This window comes from Carlito syrichta, unplaced genomic scaffold (assembly GCF_000164805.1).
Source record: "Carlito syrichta isolate Samal-C Ts95f unplaced genomic scaffold, Tarsius_syrichta-2.0.1 Scaffold307340, whole genome shotgun sequence".
Classification (NCBI taxonomy): Eukaryota; Metazoa; Chordata; class Mammalia; order Primates; family Tarsiidae; genus Carlito; species Carlito syrichta.
In genome coordinates this window covers 35,612-58,633 of record NW_007251436.1, presented here as the reverse complement: position 1 = coordinate 58,633, position 23,022 = coordinate 35,612, and the positions used below count along the sequence as shown (strand labels likewise).

General features: G+C 37.3%; 1 protein-coding gene across 1 annotated transcript in view; it reads right to left on the bottom strand.

Annotated features, from left to right (window-relative positions):
* LOC103266825 (membrane-associated guanylate kinase, WW and PDZ domain-containing protein 2-like) overlaps positions 1-23,022 on the bottom strand; it is a 95,695-nt gene that overhangs the window by 44,776 nt on the left and 27,897 nt on the right. The window contains exons 2-4 of the mRNA XM_021715746.1: positions 18,708-18,829; positions 18,220-18,348; positions 16,559-16,741 (exon numbers count right to left, since the gene is read on the bottom strand). Coding sequence (XP_021571421.1) covers positions 16,559-16,741; positions 18,220-18,348; positions 18,708-18,759 — 364 coding nt within the window. The 5' untranslated portion in view covers positions 18,760-18,829. The remainder of the gene's footprint in view (positions 1-16,558; positions 16,742-18,219; positions 18,349-18,707; positions 18,830-23,022) is intronic.

Sequence of the window (23,022 nt, the reverse complement as noted above, 5' to 3'; positions counted from 1 at the left end):
ACAAATCAAAACAAAACAAAGGCACAGTCAATGCGCCCAGCTTGGTTGGAAACATTCTTAAACAAAATAAAAAAAATAAAGAAAATGCAACACACACAAAAAAGAATTTGAGCAAAACTTAAATTATAACCCAGAATAAATAGATTCTAATAAATTCCTATAAGTTTTATAAATTATATGGGGCAGTAGATGAGCAATCAGGGATTCTGGCCCCAGAACTGATAAACTTTGAGTCCTGGAGCTTTGCTAAGTATTTTTTTCTCTTTCCTTATAAACTAGGTAAATTAATACTTTCCCTACTCTTGCTTCCCTCACCCATGATTCTCTAAAGAATACTGAGTTAGCGCTCCTTAAACAGTTTTGAGATACTCATAAAAGTTCCACATATGAATTATTTGCTTTACTTATTTCCCAAACGGCATAGCACATCTTTCCCCCCCCAAACTGTCAGCTCTTTTGGAATTGAACAGTGCTGCATTTTTTTCTTTTATATTTACTCCATTCTATAGGTTAGTGGCTTAGCTATTATATATGCTCATAAAAAGAATTTCTTGAGTGTTGAATGAAAATTCATTTGTTCTTTTTCTCACCCTCTGCAGGCGAATTTTTACTCTACTGAGCTTTCAGAAGATGTATTGTTATACCCCACTGAGCAAGAACAGGAGAATATGGATGATTAAATACTGACAGTGTACTGTTTCTGTACTAAACACAGAATTAGCCATTGGCCTCCACCTAATGAGTCTGTAATCTAATTAGACAAATTGACAACACCCAGAAGGGAAAAGATAAGAATGCACATCAGCATTGTAAGTTAAACATATTAAGATATTTAAGAACGTAAAATCACCAAAACACAAACTTACATTTAAAGAATGTTTTGCAATTTTCAAAATAATTATGTATTCATTGTCTTCTTTATCTTATTCTCTGACCCCAGAGGTCTACTGGGCAAGAATATCAAATACATGCTTGGGTTTTAGACATAAACACATTTACAATATTAAACTATAAGAAACCTCCTTCTGTAATTATTTTTTCTCATAAAATGTGAGGACCTCATTTCTTACTTCAGCATCTTGGCTGTGTGAGCAAAGGACATTCACACTTTTTTTTCCTTCAAATAAAAATGATACAATAGGTTTGGATTGGCATAAAATGTTCCAAGATGTTTCGACATCCTATGTTGCCTTGAGAAAACACCACCGCTCTTGGGAGTACTTCTTAGCGATCTTCATCTGTCACATACTTGAAATTAAACAAGGGTCCCAAAGTGCTTGAAACTCAAACAAGCAAACATACTTGACTTTTTCTTCACCTCTCTCATCTACGCAGGCAAGCAGAAACACCGATTCCATCTGATTCCAGATATTTGTCCTTTCATTTCTGAGGCTTCCAACAGGTGGAGGCTGAGGAGCTACCAACCTGGCAACAAAGGAACCAAGGCACTAAGAACGGGGACCTCACTCTTGCACCGCCCTGTGAACACCTGCAGCTTCTTCCCACGTGGAAGCTGTAGGACAAGAGAGCTCACTGATGTCGCCTGCAAAGAGAACTAGAATGGGTGTGTCTGGAGAGAAAAATGGAGCTGATTCTACACATTCTTAACTTCTTTTGTGAATTCTGTTTCTCTTCATTTTTGGTTTTTGTTTGTCTGTTTGTTTTTTGAGGTGAGGTCTCACTTTGTTCTCCAGGTTGGAGAGCAGTGGCATCATCATGGCTCACCACAGACTCGACCTCCTGGGCTCAGGTGATTGTTTCATCTTAGCCTCCCAAGTACCTGTAATATAGGTATGCACTACTACACCTGGCTAATTTTTTTTGATTATCTGTAAAGATGAGGTCTCACTATGTTGCCAAGGCTGGTCTTGAACTTCTGGACTCAATCAATTCTCCTACCTCAGCCTCCCAAAGTGCTAGATTTACAGGTGTGAGCCAGCGCATCCAGCCTCTCTCTCCATTTTTATACTAAATTCAGAATTATCTTTCGCCCATTGCATGCTTAATCATGTTGCTCCTCTACTTTTATAATGCTTCCATGCCTCTTAAGCACACTCTCTAGTTCCCTCCAGATCAAGGCCTTGGAAATCTTTCACCTTGGTTTCTGTTTCCATCTTCCTTCTCTGTTGCTTCCTAGGCTTCAGGCATAATAGACAAGCCTATGGTTATCCATGGCCCCAGATCTGGAGACTCACAGGACCATACTGTTTTCATTTTATTTTATTTTTATTTATTTATTCATTTTTGAGTTGGAGTCTCACTCTGTGGCCCAGGCTGGAGTGCAGTGGCATGCTCACAGCCACCATAGCCTCGACCTGCTGGGCTCAGGCGATACTTCCACCTCAGCTTTCCAAGTAGCGGGAACTACAGATGCATACCACCATGCCCAGCTAATTTTTGTGATTTATTGTGGATACGAGGTCTCACCAAGTTGCCCAGATTGGTCTTGAACCCCCGGGCTCAGGCAATCCTCTTGCCTTGGCCTCCCAAAGTGCTGGGATAACAGGTTGTGCCACCACACCTGGCCTGTTTTCATTTTAGAAAGTGAGATCCTGACACAGCTCCTGGATCATAATAAATGCTCCAAATATACCTATTGAATGAATGAATGTCTGCACTTTTGCACACAACATTTTCTGAACCTGGAATGTCTATTACATTCATAATCTCCCTTCAGGCTCCGAATTACACTTCCTCTGTGATCTACCCTGGCATCTCCCCACCATCTCTCTTCTTATGGGAAACTCATTCCTCTGTTCTCCCTCAGCTGCCTGCACACATCTCTTTTGGAATTTATCTCGAGGTGCCATTTAAAATTGCTCACATACCTCTGCCACTTTGCCAGACTGGACATTCCTTTATGGCAGACTATCTTACTCATCCATGAATTCTCAGGACCTGGAAGGATGTCTGATACACAGTGGGTACTCAGTGCACATACAACCTGTTCACTGAGGAAAATGGATTGGATCCCACACATTTATTCTTTTCTGATTTCTGTCTGTTTCAGAAAGACAGAAGGGGTGCGGGAGGAGGAATAAAAATATAAAGTAGTTTTTTTCTCCAATTACCATGTTCATTCCTTTTTCCCATCTCTTATGATATCTTGGGAAGAGGATTAACTTTTAAGTCACTTTTCCTATATGTCCAGTCTCATCAAAGCCTCAACTTCAAACTTGACTTAAATCACTTTTCCTTCCTCCTCCCACATAGGTGTGTACTGGGACCCTGACGGTGTTGAGGTGGGGAGGTACAGTCTGTCTCTGAGTCACTGCCTCTCTCCTCCTTTACTCTTTAAGGTCTAGTTCTTCCAGAGTGTTAGGGGCAGAAAGGAAAATGCCTTTTTGTAGTTTAACTGACTGCAATTAAATTCTTTTTTGTACTGGTTGTGGCTGCTTCTCTGGTGAATGGTAACTGGGTTGGATGTGGCAGGCATCCATTGGCTGGCTCTTTTGTGGGTTGAATCCGTGCATTCCTCCTCAGCCAGTGCAGTATTTGCCTCAAGCTTGAACTCATTCACCTCCGTCAGCTCCTGCCATAGTGGAGCACTGCCCAGTCTGTTGATGCCAGGTTTTCCATGCCCAGTGGGCAGTTCTCCTGAGTGGAGTATAGGAGACAGCTGGCTCAAGTCAGGCTCATTCCCTGTGGTCACTTCAGCCAAAGAGAATTCACACAGCCTTGTCATGCCAAATACTAAGCTGTGGTGGCTTCATTGTTCTGTCTTCTTTCTATTTTGCCATCGCTGTCCTGTTCACTTCTTTCCTCTTCTGATTGGCAAAGGAAGAAAGGCCATTGCCTGAGTAGGTGTCCAATTTGGAAAGCAAACCCTTGACTCCCCTTCTTGTAGGCAACCCCAACTTCAATGAGTGATTTTCTGGAATTCTCTTCTTTCTCGTGAAGGTGGTTGTATCGTCTCTCAAACACAAACACTACATTCCACATAGGAAAAACTGCCCTGAAGATTCTCTCTTACCCTTTTCAGTTTCTGTTTTTGTAGGCTCTGTTTATGAAGGTGTAGGGTCGATTACAGTAGTAATCCTTAGTCCCTTAATGTCCCCAAGGGAGGTTTGTTTTGTGGGCCCTTGAGCCAATTATATGAAAAAGTTTGTGGAATAAATGACATAAGGTTTGTGGAATAAATGAATGAGCAAGTGGATATATATATATCTATTTTGAATAGCTACTAATAGATGGGAATATTGATGTTGTACAAAAGGGGCCAGGTGAATTGTGAAACAGAACAAGATCAGTTAGTGATAGAAATCAGCCCTGGCCTTCTGACTCAGGGTGCAGTACCCCAGCCTGCCATCTTTGCACAACCTCTGCTTGTCTCAGCAAGGCATGCACTCATAACATTAATAAATAATGCCACGGCACACATCAATAAGAGACCAGCAGAATCACCATAAAATTCAGTTTTGTATTTTTTAGAATTTGCAACTCTGAATAGGGAAGAAAATGTCATTTCTGCCAGAGGCACAGCATCTTGTTCTGCTCTTACGTAAATTCACTGTCAGGCAATCCCGGAAACTGCCTCCACTTGCCTCTGGGCAAAATGTCTCCTTTTCATAGAAAAATGTCACCTTTTCTCTAGGAAGTGGCAGGTGGTTATTTTTTTTCCAAAGGAAAAATGACCTTTGCATTTTGTTAAAACACACACACACTCAAAACTTTCAAGGACTTAGGCCTTGATTGAAAACAATTCATATCTTTTACTTTGTATCTAATGTTCTACTTTGTAAATTTTGAGATTACACCTGTCACTACTGATGTAGCCTGTAGGCAAATGTCAATGACCAGAAAATCCTGGCATCTTGTTTTCCAGGAATGTTCACTGTACACAGGAGAGGGATGCTTATAACCCCAGTCCTTACTGCTCCCAGTTCTGACACACACACACACACACACACACACACACACACACACACACACACACACACACATTAACCTTATTACTTTAACACTTCAAAGACTTTATGCTCCAATCCTGAGTCACAATCCTATAGAAGTCCATGAAAGACTCCTCTGAAAAATGCCAATGTTGCTGCAATGTTTGCTTATCATCATGCTTACAGTTATGTTCAATACTTCATATTAAATTTAGAGATGTGGCAATCTAAGTCATTTTTTTCATGGCAAATGTTTTTATTTTGTCATGAGGACACAGCAGAAGATATATCCAGTATTCTTTTTTTGTTCCTCTAGTCAGATGAGAAAATAGAAAAGAAAAACAACAAAGAAACAAGAGGAGTAAAAATGTCAGAACCCAACACTTTAAAACAATAAAAGAAGGAATATAAAGCTGATGATATGAAGAAAGACAGTTCTAGGTTATTAATCTTGGCTTCACAAAACAAAGTTACAATTTCTTTTGCCAATATCTCATATAAGTGGTGGAAATTTTTTCTTTCTGACAATAGTTCTTGCCATTAAGAAATGCAAAATTTACCTTACAGAGTTGGATTTCCAACACAGTAGTGAATTAGATGATGACACTTAAGATTTACCGTGTGTGCTCTTGTCAGTTCATGCAAATCCTCAGCTGGAGCATGTGAGAGGCACATTAATTACATTGGATACAGGAATAATGTTTCTGCAGCTGCAGCAGATTTGATATTTGCAGACTCCAGCGCACTCCATCTGTAATTTCACTGGCAGCTTGCAAAAACCAGCAGAATTACACTTATAAACAAAGGTCTGCATGGTAATTTATCTCCTATTGACTTCAGTGAAGTCTCCCCATTCAGAATGCTAAGAGATTCATAATTATGAACTGAGATCCAAGACAGCTAAAGAAATGAAAGATGAATTTCCTGCCTCTTCTTACTCATGTTGCACATATCTATGGTATATATGTGTGCACAGCTATACAATTAAGCTGTTTATTGAGCACTTACATACCCACATGACAATCTGTAGGAATATGCACCAACTCTATATATGGATAATTAATTTGGGAAGTATTACTTCTCTTAACAGAAACATTTACCTTACCTCACCCATTTCCCAACTATCTTAACCTTAGACTTTCTTTTTGCTCATTTATAATTCAGGATTAATTGACTTTTATTTTTGGGATGAGTTATCATATAAGAAATGAGGAACCATTATTAAACAAATAAAAATTAGGTTACAGATTTGTCTAGCAAACAGAGATTAGCATCCTATGACACATTTAAATGGCATGCAGCCCAATTTTCATTGTCATATGCACACTAAAGAGAAGGAATGTCCCTATTTCATCATTTCATCTGCCAACAGAATCTGGGTTGTCAACATGGCACCACAATTCTGAAAATTTTCTGATAAATCCATTAAGTCCAAAATGATTTAAAGAAGCAAGAGTGATCTTTAAATGTTCAGTACAGAACCATTTTATTTCCAGGGCCCAAAGGGTAAACATCTTAAGAGATAATAGATCTTTTAATGTATCTATAAGTCCTAGAATACCATAGACTTACTTTGATTTATTGGAAGACAGTCTTAGGATATTAATATACCTGCCATTTTTGAGAGATTCTATGTGCCATGTCCCATCTAAGTACTTTATACATAATAATTCATTTGATGAGATGTTTGGTTAAACAAGGCTAAAAAAGAATACATCTCAAAATATGGACAACCATAACTATCTCATCACTCAATAAAAGTATTGTAAGTTGAAGTAAACATTTCTACCTTAATAATAAAAACAAATGACAATAAACTATAATCAATTGTCATTCAAAAATAAATAAATATAAGAAATAAGAAGGTTTTACTTTGCTATTAAAAGAAAAATAAAAAGAGTACTATATTGTTACATGGCCAAAAAAAAGCCTTAAATAATTTTCTAAGAAGAACATAAATAATCATAGAGGAATCAAGAGGAATCTATGATTATTACAGCAAATCTTATGCCTCCATAGTAACCCATGTCAGGACATCAGTGCTGCAAAAAAAGATTCATTTACTTGTTTAATCAATAAGTTGAATATTTGCCATATACCTGGTAGTGAACTAAGCCTCAGGGATTTATTAATGACCAAGTCAGGCACAGGTCCTGACTTCAGGGGGATTATAGTCAGGTGGGGGAGGCTGTAATAAGAGTTTACGATTCAGCTGGGAGAGGGACAGATAGAAATAAGCACCTTTTGTAAAAAGCAGATTGCTTCCTGATGAAGCAAAAGCTCAGTTCTATTAGTTAAGGGAAACAGAGTAGTAAGAGCTGAACAAATTTGACATTGTCTATAAGAATGCACATGGCAGTTCTTATAGCAGACTCTAGTAAATCTTCACATCTATTTGATCATTTTGCTTCACTTATAAAACAAGGAAATTGGTGACTCTAAACCCAGACATAAAAAAGTTAAAGTGATAAAAAAATGTCTGAAATGCATTTAGATAATATTTTTAGTTCAAATTTGTCTATCTTAAGCTAAATACCTTTCATTAACATACCTGCAGCCAACCACCTTCTCCTAGCAGTAAATACAGAAAGATAACATTATCCCTGTAATTTCCAGTCCATTTCCATTAAATTTAAATAATAAGTTTTCAGATTTTTTTCAAGCCAAATTTTATATCTAATAAGGGTACTCTAATATTGCATTCCCTGTGTTTTAATACCTAGCACCATTCTGAATTTTGCTCTTTGGCTGAGTGGAGGCCTCACCAACTGCTTTCTTGAGCTCCTAGGAGGGCCAGTGAAACTGTACAGCAAATTAATATAAAGCTTTTATGCAGAATAACTTAAAAAGAAACTTTAAAATAATAGTGATAAATCTACATTTAAGTGCATTGACTTTCATGACCTTAATAGGTAAAACCGTCATGAATATCCTATCATCTCAATTACTGTGTGTCTTATCCAAATGGATGCCAATATGCAACTAGAAAAAAATGTAAAGTAGCAAACACTGCTATATATGTACTAAAATGGTAGTGAAGTTCTTCATCCTCTACTGTGCAGAAATGAGAACCTAGAGTAAGACTTGTATACTTTTCCCTTCTCAAATGACCTTTTATCCAGAATGTGATTTTAAATGAAAAGAACATACAGAGAACTGTGTAAGGCCAAAAGAGAAAAGGTAGAAATGAGCAAAAGAGAGCTAATACAATAGCATTTGGGTCAAAACTAAATGAGTTGTTGATGAAGCATAGCATGGTTTTAGTATGGTTCCCCCCCACCCCCTACACATGGTTTTAAGAATTGGTGCAACAACTTCTTTTTAGGCCTCAAATGGTTTGGTTTGCAGTCAGAATCAAGAACTTTGCCAAATATGGCATCTATATCACCTATACATCATCATAAAAGGAGAATAGTATAGAGAAAGTGTTCAGTGTTGCTCTTGCCCTCATTGTGAGATGTCCTGTTATTGATCTGAAAGACATTTCACTAGAGTGGAGATGTTACACATTTGAATGAAATGAAGTAGGGTTTTGAACATTAGGTGTATTTAGAAAGAATCAAGAGAATATATATTGACAGACTAAGAAAGTATTGTATGGTTTATTTTTTCTCTACTGATGATGTTAGTATCAGTCAGCTTGCTAGAAATTTAATTTTATTTTCTGACTTTTAGAAAAACTAAATGTTTTTGTAGCACCGAAAGTTCACAAATGTCTAAACAGGTGAAATGATGCTATATCAAGGGATTATTTAGAAAATTGTCTAACAAGAATGTGAATGTAAATAATTCGTTCAATGAAATTTTTTAAAACTTAAATTGCTACAACTACCTTCTTTATTTTTATTAGAAAGATAAAGCTAGAGACCTGGTGATTTTACCACTCATAATTTGAGGATATGGTATTATGATTCACTGTTATTTATTGCCAGCACAATAGAGAACTGGGAAAGAAAATATTATTAACACTTCTATACCAGCAAGATTGTGAGAAGGCAAGAGTGCCCATAGAGGTGATAGGTAATTTTCTCAAGGGAGTTTGAACAAATTCAAGGAACTCAGAAAGAAAGGTTCCATAGGAAGACTACTGTGGCAGATAAAAGATCACTAAAAAATTTTAACCACTTTTCCCATCAGAAGGTTTAGCTTAGTTCTCACTTTGTTAGCATCAGGGCTGACTTTCGACTTGTTCTGATGAACGGAATGGGGTGGAAGTGATGCTGTGCATGTTCCAGCCTAGGCCTTAAGAGGCCTAACAGCTTTCCCTTCTGCTCTCTTGGAGCCCTGAGCTACTGTGTAGAGAGGTCCAGCTACCCTACTGTGGAGACCATGCAGAAAGAGAGATGCTTGGCAAGATCTCAGCATCTTAACCTTCCCAGCTGAGTCATCAATGTGCAAGTGAAGCTGCTTTGCACAATCCAGCCCCAGGAGAGTTTCCACATGACTGCAGTTGTTGATGAGCCCCAAAAGTGAACCTAGTAGAAGAGAACCACCCAACTGATCCTAGGCAAGACTGTAGAATCATGAGCAAACAACTTATTGTTCTTTTAAATCTGAGTTTTGGCATGGTTTGTTATGTGGCAATAGAAAACTAAAAAGGCTCTCGAAAGGGGAGAAAAGTTATATTTCTCTGATTAGTTTATTTGCTTCTGGCAATGGACAGAACCACCAAAATGGTTTTCACTCCCTAAATGTGAACACTTGAAAAACTGGCTGATTCACGGAGACTTTTTTATTAATAAGGCAACCAGTCAGTAAGAGGGTAGTCATGGGGAGAACCCACCGCAGTGTGTGCTCAAAATTCAAAAGGAAGCCTGCTCTGAATAGAAGTTGATTATGAAGTGGTAGAAAAACAAGACAGAACACATTCTCAAATTATTTCTTAGGCTTTTAAAATAGCTTTTTCTTGGGGTAACGTTTAATTAACTGTGGAATTTTATTAAACTGCTAAGGAGCTAAGAATGGTTAGGAAGGATCAAAGAACACTGGGATAGGGTGGAGTGGGAAAAACCATTGAGTGACCATTAACTGAATAAATCAACACTGAATGGCCAACACTAAGAGGGGTAATGACTGTCCCACTGAGAGTAGAACTATCACCAATCCACATAGGACTCATGACCTTAGTTAATTCCCCTCAGAGGGCAGAGATTGACTAAAATTTCAAATAATGCAATCAAGGGATAGAGTAGCCCAAAACAGTATTAAACCCCTCTCACTCCAAGTGAGAAATTGCCCATAGTTCAACGTCCTAGGCTGATTTCTAAAAGCCACTTTATGTGACTGATGCAAAAGATAAATGGAAGAGTTAATACTTTTTTTTCTGTTGGGTAGGTGCCCACAGATTTTTCTCTGAAAATTAGTCCAGAGATATTTGCAGACACTCTTTCAAAGCAATTCCAAGCATAGGGTCAATTGAGAGAGGTTGGCGATAGGATGGAGTGTTTGTCAAGCTACATAGCAGGTACAAAAAAAAAATCTTTTTGTTACCACTACAAGCAGTGGTTCTCTTATTTCATTGGGCATATAATGCAGATTCTAAGACTAGTTCAAGATGACAGATTGAACAGACATGTCTATCTTCTTTAACAAAGGCATTAAAATAAACACACAGTGTTGAAGAGAATCTGAGTGGGGCTGCTATAAGGCAAGACAGTATAGGAGAATTAGAAAATATGGGATGTCAATAAAGGCATGCTGAGTGATGTATTACACTCTTGGAAAGTATATTCTAGAACAGAGACTGGGAAACTAAGACCCATGAGGCCAAACCTATTGCTGCATGTATTTGTAAATAAAGTTATACAGGAGCATGGCCCTATTCATTTGTACATGTTACATGTTATGTGTTGTCTAAGGCTGCTTTCATTGCGGCAGCATTGAATAGAGACCGCCTAGTCAGAAACACCTAAAATATTCACTATTGATGCAAAATATTTTACATAATCATTTACTAATAGTTGGCCCTTTACAGAAAGAGTTTGGATCCTGTTCTAATATGTTCTTGGAGGGAAGAGTAACATGGAAAACAAGGACTCTCAGTTGCTTCACAGAAGTTCAGAAAGACTAGGGATTAGGAAACATGTGATATGAGTTCATAGATCTGCTCTGTGACATATCCCAAGTCAGAGAATGAGATTGTCTTCAAAAAAGAAAGAAAAATGTCCCAGAGAACAGACAAGACTTACATATTGTCAGTGCTTCACAACCCTAAGTAAAATTTTACCAGTCTTAAAACTCTACAAATGTTGGACTCCCCAGTAGTTTTTCAGTGTTTCACTTTTAAATTTGGAAATCTAGCATCATAAGACATCTAAGTACTGCACTCTAGTAAAATGAGGGTATGTGGGGAAAAAAATTAGGCTATGAATAGGAATAATAGTGGACTATGTTTAGGAAAGACATAATGGAAACTCCCCAAGGGTCAACTCTGCAAGTAGCCTACCAAATAGTGGTAAAAGGACAAAAATGCCCAGGGACAAAAGGAGATCCTCTATGTACCTAATATGATGACACTTTTGGAGAAAAATAGGATTATTTTGAGAAAGATATTGCAATAAAGAAAGAAAGACAATGTAAAACTCCACAGTGCTGTTTAAGGGGAAAAAATGTATTTATGATACACTATTGGACTCAGTGAACAAATGCACAAAGTCATGAAATACAAAAACTATATCAAATTTCATTAAAATTTATTGTAAAACTCTATTAGGTGGACATGCGAGAGTAGATAAGCAGAGCTAAAGCTTTACTTATTGCTAAAAGGAGGTAAATATAGGTCATGTCTATACTGTCAAATCCAAACAACTGTATTAGCATATTTATTAGAAATGTGAAGCAAGCTACCAAAAGAAGCACCTAAAAGAATACAAACTAAGCAGTTGGTTCTGGGATACAGATCTTGAGTGTGGAGAGATGCAGAGCAGGAGATATTTTATGGATTATGAATATTTTGATGTCTTTTTTAAAAAAAAAACAACAACAATATGTATGTACTGCTTTGACAACTTCCTTAAGTATATACATACATATTCTGAACACCATTTTCCAGAACTCTTGAATCAGTAGGTCTGAGGGCACAAGAATCTGTGTTTTAAAAGCTTCCAGGTGATTCTAACAAAGTTAAACTTGTTTCAGAAACATAGATAAAGAGGTAGCGACCAGTAAAAGAGCAATGGCATCTATCTGCTCAAAAGAAGAAATGTCAGTGGTTAAATAATGCTAGAATGTTTTTTCTCTCAGGATACTTTCTTGTGACTTTACTAATAAAATGAATGAATACAAAAACAAGGCAAATACAAACTAACAGGTTGTAAGTGACCTCATAACTAAACCCCTGTCTATGGGAACACTTCACGGATAGGGCAGCTTTCTTCCCTCGTGTATATATTGAAAACCACAATCCTTGATCAAAAATTAAGCCTGGGGAAAAACATGAAACATTATGTAATGAGGGATGATTTTTAACTGCAGGATGCTAGATAAGTAACTATCTTTCAGCCTCTCTGTTTTCTTTGTAACCCATATTATATCAAACTTGATTTTTATAATACTTTAAAGAATGTTATATGGTTCTCTGGTGCCTATAAATGATTGCTGGGATGTGCAGAATCCTTAATAATCAGAAATGCCGGGCTCGGTGGCTCAGCCTGTAATCCCGCGCCTTTGGGAGGCTGAGGTGAGTGGATTGCCTGAGTCCGCGGGTTCGAGACCCGCCTGGGCAGCGAGACCTCATCTCTACAATAAATCAAAAAAAAAAAAAAATCAGCCGGGCGTGGTAGCGCACGCCTGTAATTCTGGCTACCCAGAAGGCTGAGACGGAGGGATCGCTGGAGCCCAGCAGGCGAGGCTGTAGCAGCCGGAAGCGGCCACTGCACTCCAGTCTGGGTGACCGAGTGAGACTTCAACTCAAAAAAAAAAAAAAAAAAAATCAGAAGTCAGATGGTTTCTGGGCACTATGGTAATTTCTTCTGAGAAACCTTCTTCTGGAACATTACAGAACCACTAGGGATTGGCTCAATTGGTTGTCAAAAAACAGCCGAAGGCACACTGCCCTCATTTTCTCCTGTTCTCTAGCCATTCTCAGGAGTCAGTGCTGACTAAGGAAGAAAAAATTCCCCACCCAACCCTGCTTCTCTTGTGTAGAACCCTAGGTCAACTTTTTCGTATAGTGGATATTCCTTTGTGCCCATATAAACTATCAATATCTCTTTGCCTAAATTAGAGATCATCTAGAACTAGAAAAGTTGATTAAAATTTTTTTGGTTTATTTCAATGTCAAGTGAGACAGCTTACTTTTTAAATACCAGTGATTTATCTTTTATATTTGTAGCTTCTATTACTTTTGTTAATTTTTGAGGTTCATTGTATGTATAAAGTAATTATAAAAAAGGAAATTATTTTGTCTTTAACCTGTACTTGTCTTTTAAATTTCATACAAAAACTAAAAAGTTGATTTGTTTTTGCTTCACTGGTAAGCTACCTTGTCAAACTAGCATTGACGAAGCAGTACTTTTACAGAGGAATTCAGTCCATTCAGATTTCACTTCTTCGTTTATAAAAGCAGCCATCCAGCCATCCACCCACCCACCCACCCACCTGCCTACTCACCCTCCAAAAAGTACTTAAGAGTACCTGCTCTTTGCTCAGCACTGTTTTAGGTTTCCGGGATAGATAAGTAAACAAAACATCAGTCACAGAGTAAACCTCTAGACCAGATTGGTTGAAAATTAACATGAGAATGGTTTAGATACAGGGATGTAGGCATGTATGATATTTTTTAAATTTGAGGATATATGACTACATACTGTTGTTTGATATTTGTTGCAAGTCTAAATAGTTAATCTTTCCATGCACCATTTTACCCTATACTATAAACTCACACTGAATGTGAAATATTCATGTGCACTGTGATGGCATATGGGTTCTTCTAGGCATTTCCCACCACTGTGCCTCTGCATATGCTGTCTCCTTTTCCCATAGCCTCCCTCATTTGTCCATGTAGCAAACCCCTATTAACCATTCAAAACTCTGTCAGGCATCATCTTCTCCATGAAACCTTCCCTAGGCACCTTCCAACAGAATTGATCCTCCTCTCCTTTGTAGGATTTCTTCACTTAGTGCATATTTTTATTATTGCATGGATATATTTGTAAAGATGTCACTCATGATTTCTGTATGGCAAACTTCTTGAGGACAGAAACATTTGTCTCCTCATTTTTGTACCCTTAGTGATTAGAAGAATGTCTGGCATGCTCACTAAATATTTGGTGAATTGAACTGAAGAGCCATTCCCTCTATTAACACTTGTGGAATGTCACAGAAATGTGTTTACATTTAATTTCAAATTATCTCATAATCAGAAGTAAGCATTTAAAATTTTTTCAATATATAATTAGCAACACATTTTGTTTTATTAAACTTTCCAATGAGGGAAATTATCACCTCTACAAGAGCCTAATAAAATTATATAGTTAACAACAAACTTAAAAAAAATTCTGTTGCTTAGCTGGGCATAGTAGCATGCACCTGTAGTTCCAGCTATGTGGGAGGCTGAGGTGGGACAGTCCCTTGAGCCCAGAAGTTGGAGGCTAGCCTGGGCAACATAACAAGACCCTGTGTCTTAAAGAAAAATTGTTTTTCTGTTGCTGACTTCCCCCAGTCTCCTGACTTTGTGCCAACATTGTTATTTTAGATCCATTATATTTTGTCACAATTACTTGTTTATGTGTCCAAGATGTAAACTCTTTAATCCAGACCTATGTCAGTTTCAGCTTTGTAGCCCTGGTGCACTGCAATCACTATGACAGGGAGGTGTTCAACAAGTATTTGTTAGATAGAGGACTAAATAGAAGACTAAATAGAATTAAATCCTTGGTTCTTCTCCATTAGGACCTGTTTTGTGATTATCTTAAATGAAGAAAATCTGCTAAATTCTTAATAAAGCCTTGACTTTGTTGTTGAATATGGCTAACTTAGACAGTGTGGGTGTGGCAAACTAGTAAAATGAGTAAGAAAGAAAAAACATTTGCTGTGCAAATATTTTAATTTAATTTTGTTTTTAAGTTCACACTAAAGGAAGTCTTTTCTAGTTTTGAAATATGGAATAGTGGGTTGTATCAGAGAAAAATAACTAGGTTTTTATTACTATAATAAATGGATTTATCAAATATTTCACTGAGATTCAAAAGTTTTGGGGATCCTTTCTCCTCTGCTAAAATGGTATTAATCCTATAATTTTCTTTTATCCTAATTGTAGGCAATAGGATGAGTTTTTAATTGAGTCATTTAATGTTTGTGGTTTTTTTGGCAAAAAGAACGTGTGGATCTTAGTAAACCATCACCAGAAGAACAGTAAAGTTGGACATTCTCTACTTCACTCTTTTAGAAAATTATGTACATATGACTTTTATAACTGTAGTGTTTGGAAAAATTGGTGAGTTAGTTTTGAAACATCACCTCAACTGTTAAGATATAACTCTATTACATGCAGTGGTGGTGACAAATATAGGGGCACCTTGAAGAAAAGTAATTTATACAGAAACTATGTCATAAATGGTGATATAGCATTTGTGGTTTTATAAAATTTAAAATGTCCAGTGAAGACCTCAATTTTGTGTTGTTTCTCCGTATACAAGCCACTTTACAATCCATGGAAGAATAATTCATAAATTTGTTGGTCATAAAAATAGTAGAACTTTTCCTCTAAAGTAATTATCTAATTTTTATACCTACTAGAACCCATTGGTTTTAGAAGGTTGATATCACAAATTAATCCAATGTGAAAAATGTGAAATGGTGATGCAATATACTTCTTTGGAGATATAGTTATTGAACTTATAATAGTCCTTCAAAGGCATTTAAAAAAATTATGCTGTACAACACTTGAATCAGCATTTTAAATACATAACATCAAATTTAGTTATATACTTTTTTCTAGATAAGGAAATTAATATTTATAAGTTATAGGACTTACCCAAGGTCATGGGCCAGGTAGGAGAATTTAAAATCAGACTGTGAAATTAGACCTAGTTCATTACTTTTTCCTTTGCTCTGTGCAATTTTCACATTTTATGTGTCCCTGCCCTTAACAATTTGCTTCTGTATTTCATGTGAAATAAATTTCAATTATAATTTGGATAGACATCCAAGTAATTATATATGAAAATTAATTTGTAAGGACTGGAAAAAAACTCATATATTAAAACATTGTATGGGGATATATAAAGACAAATGCATTTAAAATTTTTCTCTATGAGATGGGCATGCATATTTAAATATTTAACCTGGGTAATTTAGCATGAGAATACCATAAGAGTAATACAGATTTAAAAATATTAAAGGCTGAATATAAGTTAGAAAAGTGCGAAATGTTAATCACATCCCTAAGAAGGAACTCTAGAGGTAAATCAGAAACGTGTCAATCTCAAGAGTCCATTGAATCCCGCAAACCAAAGGGGCGGTCTAAAAAAATGAGACAAAAATGATATTCAAAGTTGTCTCCAAATTACCTCAACTTGATCATCTTAAACTTAGAGAAAACATAATTTATAGTTTTCCTAAAATGAAGTGACCTTTGACTTTTGAATTAAAAACACAAAATAATCTTATTATTTGCCTTTAGAAGAAAGATGTTGCAAAAAATGTTTTCAAATCATCAATGAACTTACCCGTTTCCATTTTTCCATCCTGTGCTGCAGGCCCATCTGGAATCACACTTTTCACCTGCAGAAACTCATCCGGCTCATCTCCACCAATGATGGTAAATCCAAAACCCATGTTGCTCTTTTTTAGGGTGGTGCTGAGGAATGTTCCCTTCAACTGGGATGCATCCCGGGTGAAGAGTGGTTTTTCTACATTGGCCAATATAAGTTAAAAAAGAAAAACATGTTTAAGGCACGTTCTTAGACAAGAGAAAGCCAGCTACTGAGCAGCAGCAATCCGAGGGGTAAACGTGGGGGGGGGTCTTATATCATAAATGCAAGCAGGTGGTGACTGCAAGAGGAGCAAAACTATATTAGAACCTCCTACAAATGCAGAGCAGTCCCAGGCATCCAGGGAAAGATGCAAAAGCTATTGCATTTGGTGAGAGACTTTTTGTTAAGTCAATGTTACCATCCATGAAACGAGCTTTCTTGTATCTACAAAGTGCTGCATCACAGGCTGCCAGAGCCTTCAGATAAGAGGACAAGGAGCCCAAATCGTCTAGACCCATCTATATATGTTCCTCTTGTTAATATGAAAGATTTGAGGTAGGAGGCACGTATGAGTGGCCGGTCCTGTACCGAACCTTGATGAAGGCAGGGTTCGAAAAACAAAATGAACCTTTTTGTCGTTTTAAAGACAATAAGAGAACAACATTTAAGCAGATGCAGATATTACAAACAGAGCAGCAGTGGAATGTGATCATATATGCAAAGGTCCAGATTGTTTAGAAAGAGTACCTGGATGTGGGACTGACTTTTGCTTACACCTCTATATGGTGAGATACTATAGAAATAACCAATACACTGTTATTGACCCAATAGTGTTTCATACTTTAAAACGTGAACAAAAAAACAAGCCAATATTTTTAGACATAATTATGAATGTAAAGGTAATACAATTTGTAATAATATGTTGATAAATTCAAGTCATTTGCACAAATAATCTGAATAGAAGTTGAACCCACTCATATGGATTTACTCATTAATTTGTTATATAATATGTTTTTCTGTCTATGGTCTGTAACAAACACATACCTAAGCATATTAAATGGTTTAAAAATAATGGTAATACTAGGAAACAGAATTAATATCTGCCTTAAATTTCATCCCAGCTAAGTATTTTATATGATGCATTTTGTATTTGTTACATTTTAGGTGATATGATTTGATATTTGTAATAGCCAAATTATATATGGTAACTCAGATAAGTACTTTGTCTGATACTTTCGCTGTTACATTTTGGGTGAAATGTAAATAACAAACTATAAAATAACACTATTAGTGTTTTCCTGTATGTCTACTTACAAATCACATATATCTCTTTACTAAAAAGAGAGCTACTTTAAGATATAAATAACAGCCACATATAATCTTTTCACCTATGATTCCTTTATCAAAGTAATGTTTATGATTGGAGAGAAGACCTTTACATTCATATAATTGTGCTGCAGTGGTATATTATGAAAACTATCAGCAGGCAAATCTAAGCCTCCTGACTCCAAAGTCTCTTTGGTGGTTTTATTTATGAGCAGATGCCCTAGAGATATGAAAAGTTTGTGCAGAAATTCATCCCACTACGTGGCTCCCAGGTGTAGTCAGGTCCAGCAAGCAATGCTGGGACATACCGAACATCCAGGGCCTCCCTGCGTGGTCGCGCTGATAGTAAGACAAGTCATTCACGCTGCGCGACCTCTCCGGGGCAGCACGGGGGCGGATGGATTTGGGCCTAGGTAATGTCGATGATAAGCTGTCTACTGTCACAAAGGAGAACAAGCCTCATTCTTGTGCTTGGTCTTTTGAGGACAAACTTATGAGTCTCTATGAATCTCTGCAGTTTACAGTACCACTGTCAAAACCCATTAATCTCCACCTAGCAACATGCTGTAAATTCTTATAAGGTACTGCCTGAGGCTTTAATTTCATCTGTGGTTACTAAAGGCATTAGTTTGGAGACAGTGCAAACACCCAGCTAAAGCTAAAGCTAATAAATAGAAGGGTTTGGAGAGAAAAAATCAATTATTCAAAATGGTCCAAGCTACAGATATATTTGGAAGAGCAGGCAGTTTGACAGAATTTTCCTTTCAAAACATCGCATGCTGACATGGTATCGTACCTCGGAAACCTGGGGCCTGCAGGGGCTTTGTTCCAAGTTCTGTGTGGGGCATGTTATGCTGCTGTAGCTTCCTTTTTGCTTCCAGGACAGGGTTTTCAAACTGTGTTCTTCTGTTTATGTGGCTAAAAAAGAAAATTTTGAATTAGGGCAAAGTCATTTAAGAGAATATATGTATGGCTCTGTAGAGAGCAGGTGAATAAGGGCCACCTTATCTGATTACAGTCAAGTACCTCACCCAGCACATGGTCAGACTTCTGACGAGGTTGGTCTGAGTATACAACACATAGTTGTGTGACAAGCGCAGAGTTCTCAATGGCTTTATGCTATTGTATATATATTATGCATTATGCAAAAGAGTGTGCACTTGCTTTCTGGTCTGCTGTGTTAGTTTGAGATGAATTTGATGCATTAAAATAAGTGCTTAACAAATGAAATTTATAGTGAATGGTGTTGAAGAAAAAGTATCATTAAAACTTTGCAAAGTCCCCACGTCCAACAGGGTACTCACTGATATAGCAGCCAGAGTTCACACTTTTTAGACTCAGACCTGAATTGTAGGTTTGGGAACCAGGAGAAAGACTCCCAACGATATTTGTGGAAGTTACTGAATATCCACATAGGATAGTTGATGCTGAAATCAATTAAAAGTAGAGTATTCATACCCTACGTGGTGAGATGGCTTGAACCAACAGTGGCCCAGCTAAATTAAAGGCTTATAGTCATAGAAAACTATGAATTCTGTATAGCAGGATATTTTAAATTTAGAGTTCCTTGTGGTGGGGAGAGTAGGAAACAACAACTATGCCTAGTAGCTGGGGGTGCCATGTTGCTCTTTCTATAGTATTTAAACTCCTCTTGCAAGGGCTGGCATATACAAGAGGGGACCCAAAAAGACCCTGAATTATTTTTCACCAGGGGAGTCCCTTGTTCTCCCCTGCTAGGTAAGTGTTCTAGGAACCCATTGGCATCAGCGTATCAGCTAGCGTTGTTGTTGGTTGTGTTTGGCTTCAGTGAATTTTTAAAAAATATTCTTTCAACACATTTGCCAATTTAATGATGGGTGATTTACATAAACAACATGTAAAGCCCACTGAGTGTTCAGTAGTTTTTGACCAAAAAGTGGCATGACCCTCGTGTCCCACCTCTCTATTCACCTGATTTCACCTCGAACAACTTGTTTTTGTTTCCCTGGATAAAAACAAATCCTCAAAGAGAAACGTTTGCTGATGTGAAAGAGGTGAAATAAAAACCATGAAAAAATAGATACACATTTTAAAATAAATTATTTTTGGGGGTCCTCCCTCATACACTGATCTTCGGTCTTTGTAAAAACTGAAATAGAATTATAGTATAAAAGCATCAAGAGGAGAGAGAAGTTAGAAGAGCAAATGACAAACACTAAGTAGTTAACTCTGTGCCAGGTACTATATATAAGTTTCCTCACTTACGCCCCATATAACCACACAGTACTGAATTGTTATTATCTCCCTTTTAAAGGTAATCAGACTGACACTCAGAGAGTTTGAATGACTTACTCTAAAATCACATGCCTAGTAAGTGGAAAGGTTGGGACTCAACCAGGTTTATTTCCAAAATGGATCTGTTGCCTACACACTTTTTTCTTTCGATGCATGATCACACATTGACAAGTGCACACATAGTTGATGTATGTGTACATATCCCTAAAAACCACTCATAATGTCTTCTAAAAGTATGCATAAGAAAGGAAAGGAGATAAAAGAAGCAAAATCTCAACAACCAATGTTTCATTATTAGGAATCAGATAATTACTAAGCCATTGCCAAAAACACAATAAGAAGGCTGTAGAATCCAATTCTTTCCTCATGACAGTCAGGGTAGGGTAACTGCCTGCCACACAGGCCTTGGAGACAATCAGTTGTGGATTCAAATTCCAGCTCTACTACTTGACTATCTATGTGACCTTGGGCAAGTTATTGGACCTGAGTCTTACTGCCTTAATCTGTAATATGGGCATAATATTGCTTTCTTCTCGAGGTGGTTGTAAGGATTCAATGAAATAATAAATATTAGCTCAGGGTTTTAAGCACAGATATGATCAAGAATTAGTAGCAACTGGTATCACCACTATTGTCACCTTAATCACCACCATCACTGATATCATTTTGAGTCCTTAATAAAAACTTTAAGGGAGAAAGTTAGACTGGGACCTTGCTCCGATCACCTCTGGTGCTGTTTAGGAAGGGGATGCTTACAACAATGTTCGTTGTTAATGACACTCACCTGTAAGGGATCAAAATAAATTTGACTAAATGCAATTATTTTCCACTAGAAGGGAAATGTTACTGTAATGCTCTCATGCACCAAGGTGTCATGGCTGTGGTGAGAAAAATTAGCGAGCATGTGAAGCATATGATCCTTCAAAGCTGCTTCACTTCATAAACTCTGATGCTGCCACTCTGTTTTGGAGACATTTCTTTCCAAATCCTTTTTTTTTTTGAGTCGGAGTCTCATTCTGTTGCCCAGGCTGGAGTGCAGTGGAACTCTCACGGCCACCGCAGCTTCAACCTGCTGGGCTCAGGTGATCTTTCCACATCACCCCCCTTGAACAGCTGGAACTATAGGCATGTAGCCACCATGTCTGGTTAAATTTTTAAAATTTATTATAGGGGTGAGGTCTTGCCAACTTGCCCAGGCTGGTCTTGAAACCCTGGGCTCAGGTAATCCTCTTGCCTCTGCCTCCCAAAGTACTGGTTTTACAGGCATTAGCCACTGTGCCCAGTTTTCAAATCGTGAGTAAAGGGTTTCTATGATGTAGTATACAACATCTTAAATATAATTTTATCACTTTATCACAGTGTGTTTTAAAGATAGATTTTCATGCTTATTTCCTTCCCTAGATTGTACATTCCTGTACACAGAGAACACATGTTGTTAACTTTGTATGTTGAGCACCTAACCCAGTGAACAATAATTTTTTTGTTAAATAAGTGATGAGCATATGCCTTTTTAAAAAAAATTATTTTATTTTAAAGATGTAGGGTACAATTCAGGATTAGGTATACAAGTGATGTGAGTGTATGTCTTAAGACTTATTTTCAAATATATGTCAGTCATCTCAAGAAACTAAAAAATAGCTTTGAAATATACTGAGGTATCAGCTTTTCTCATTTCGTATCTGTTCTATTTCTGTTTTGCAGTTTTTAAGATTCTAATAGTTTGGGTTTTTATATTTAGGTCTTTGATCCATTTAGAGTTGATTTTTGTGTATGGTGATAGGTGGGAGTATGCTAGGTCATTGTTCATCATATGGATAACTTTATCCTTAGAAAAATATATGACAAAAACTCTCTGGGATACAGTTATATATATAATAGGATTCCTCCAACTTGCTACCTGTGTGTAATTATTTTCTTAGAAAAGTTAATGTTTAGCCATTGCTTTATGGAAATTGTCTATTAGCCATTTGCTTATGTTGGAAATTGTCTATTCCCTGTCAAAATGAGTTTCCCTAGCTGATCACATGCAGAAGATTGAAACAGGATCCTTACCTATCACCATGCACAAAAATAAACTCTAAATGGACCAAAGACCTAAATGTAAAACCTCAAACAATAAGAATCTTAGAAAACGAAGGACATACCCTCATGGAAATCGGAACTGGCATCCAATTCCTGAACAAGACCCAAAACCCACAGGCCATAAGAGAGAAGATAGACAAATGGGACCTCATTAAACTGACAAGCTTCTGCAAAGCCAAAGAAACCATCAAGGGAGCAGGGAGACAGCCTATAGACTGGGAAAAAGTATTTGCCAACTCCAGGTCTGACAAAGGCTTAACATCTTGGATCTACAAGGAACTCAAATGTGCTGAAACAAAAACAAACAAACAACCCCATTATAAAATGGGCAAAAGATATGAACAGACACTTCACAAAGGAAGACATCCAAGCAGCCAACAGACACATGAAGAAATGTTCAAACTCACTAATCATCAGGGAGATGCAAATCAAAACCACACTGAGATACCACCTAACTCCAGTCAGAATGGCAATTATCAATAACTCAAAAAATAACAGTTGTTGGAGAGGGTGTGGTGAAAAGGGAACACTTCTACACTGTTGGTGGGAGTGTAAACTAGGGTAACCTCTGTGGCAAGCAGTGTGGCGATTCCTAAAAGCTCTAAATATCAACCTCCCATATGACCCTGCAGTCCCCCTACTGGGAATATACCCTGAAGAACTCAAATCACTCCATAAAAAAGATACCTGCATGCGTATGTTTATCGCAGCATTGTTCACAATAGCAAGAACCTGGAAGCAACCATGCTGCCCCT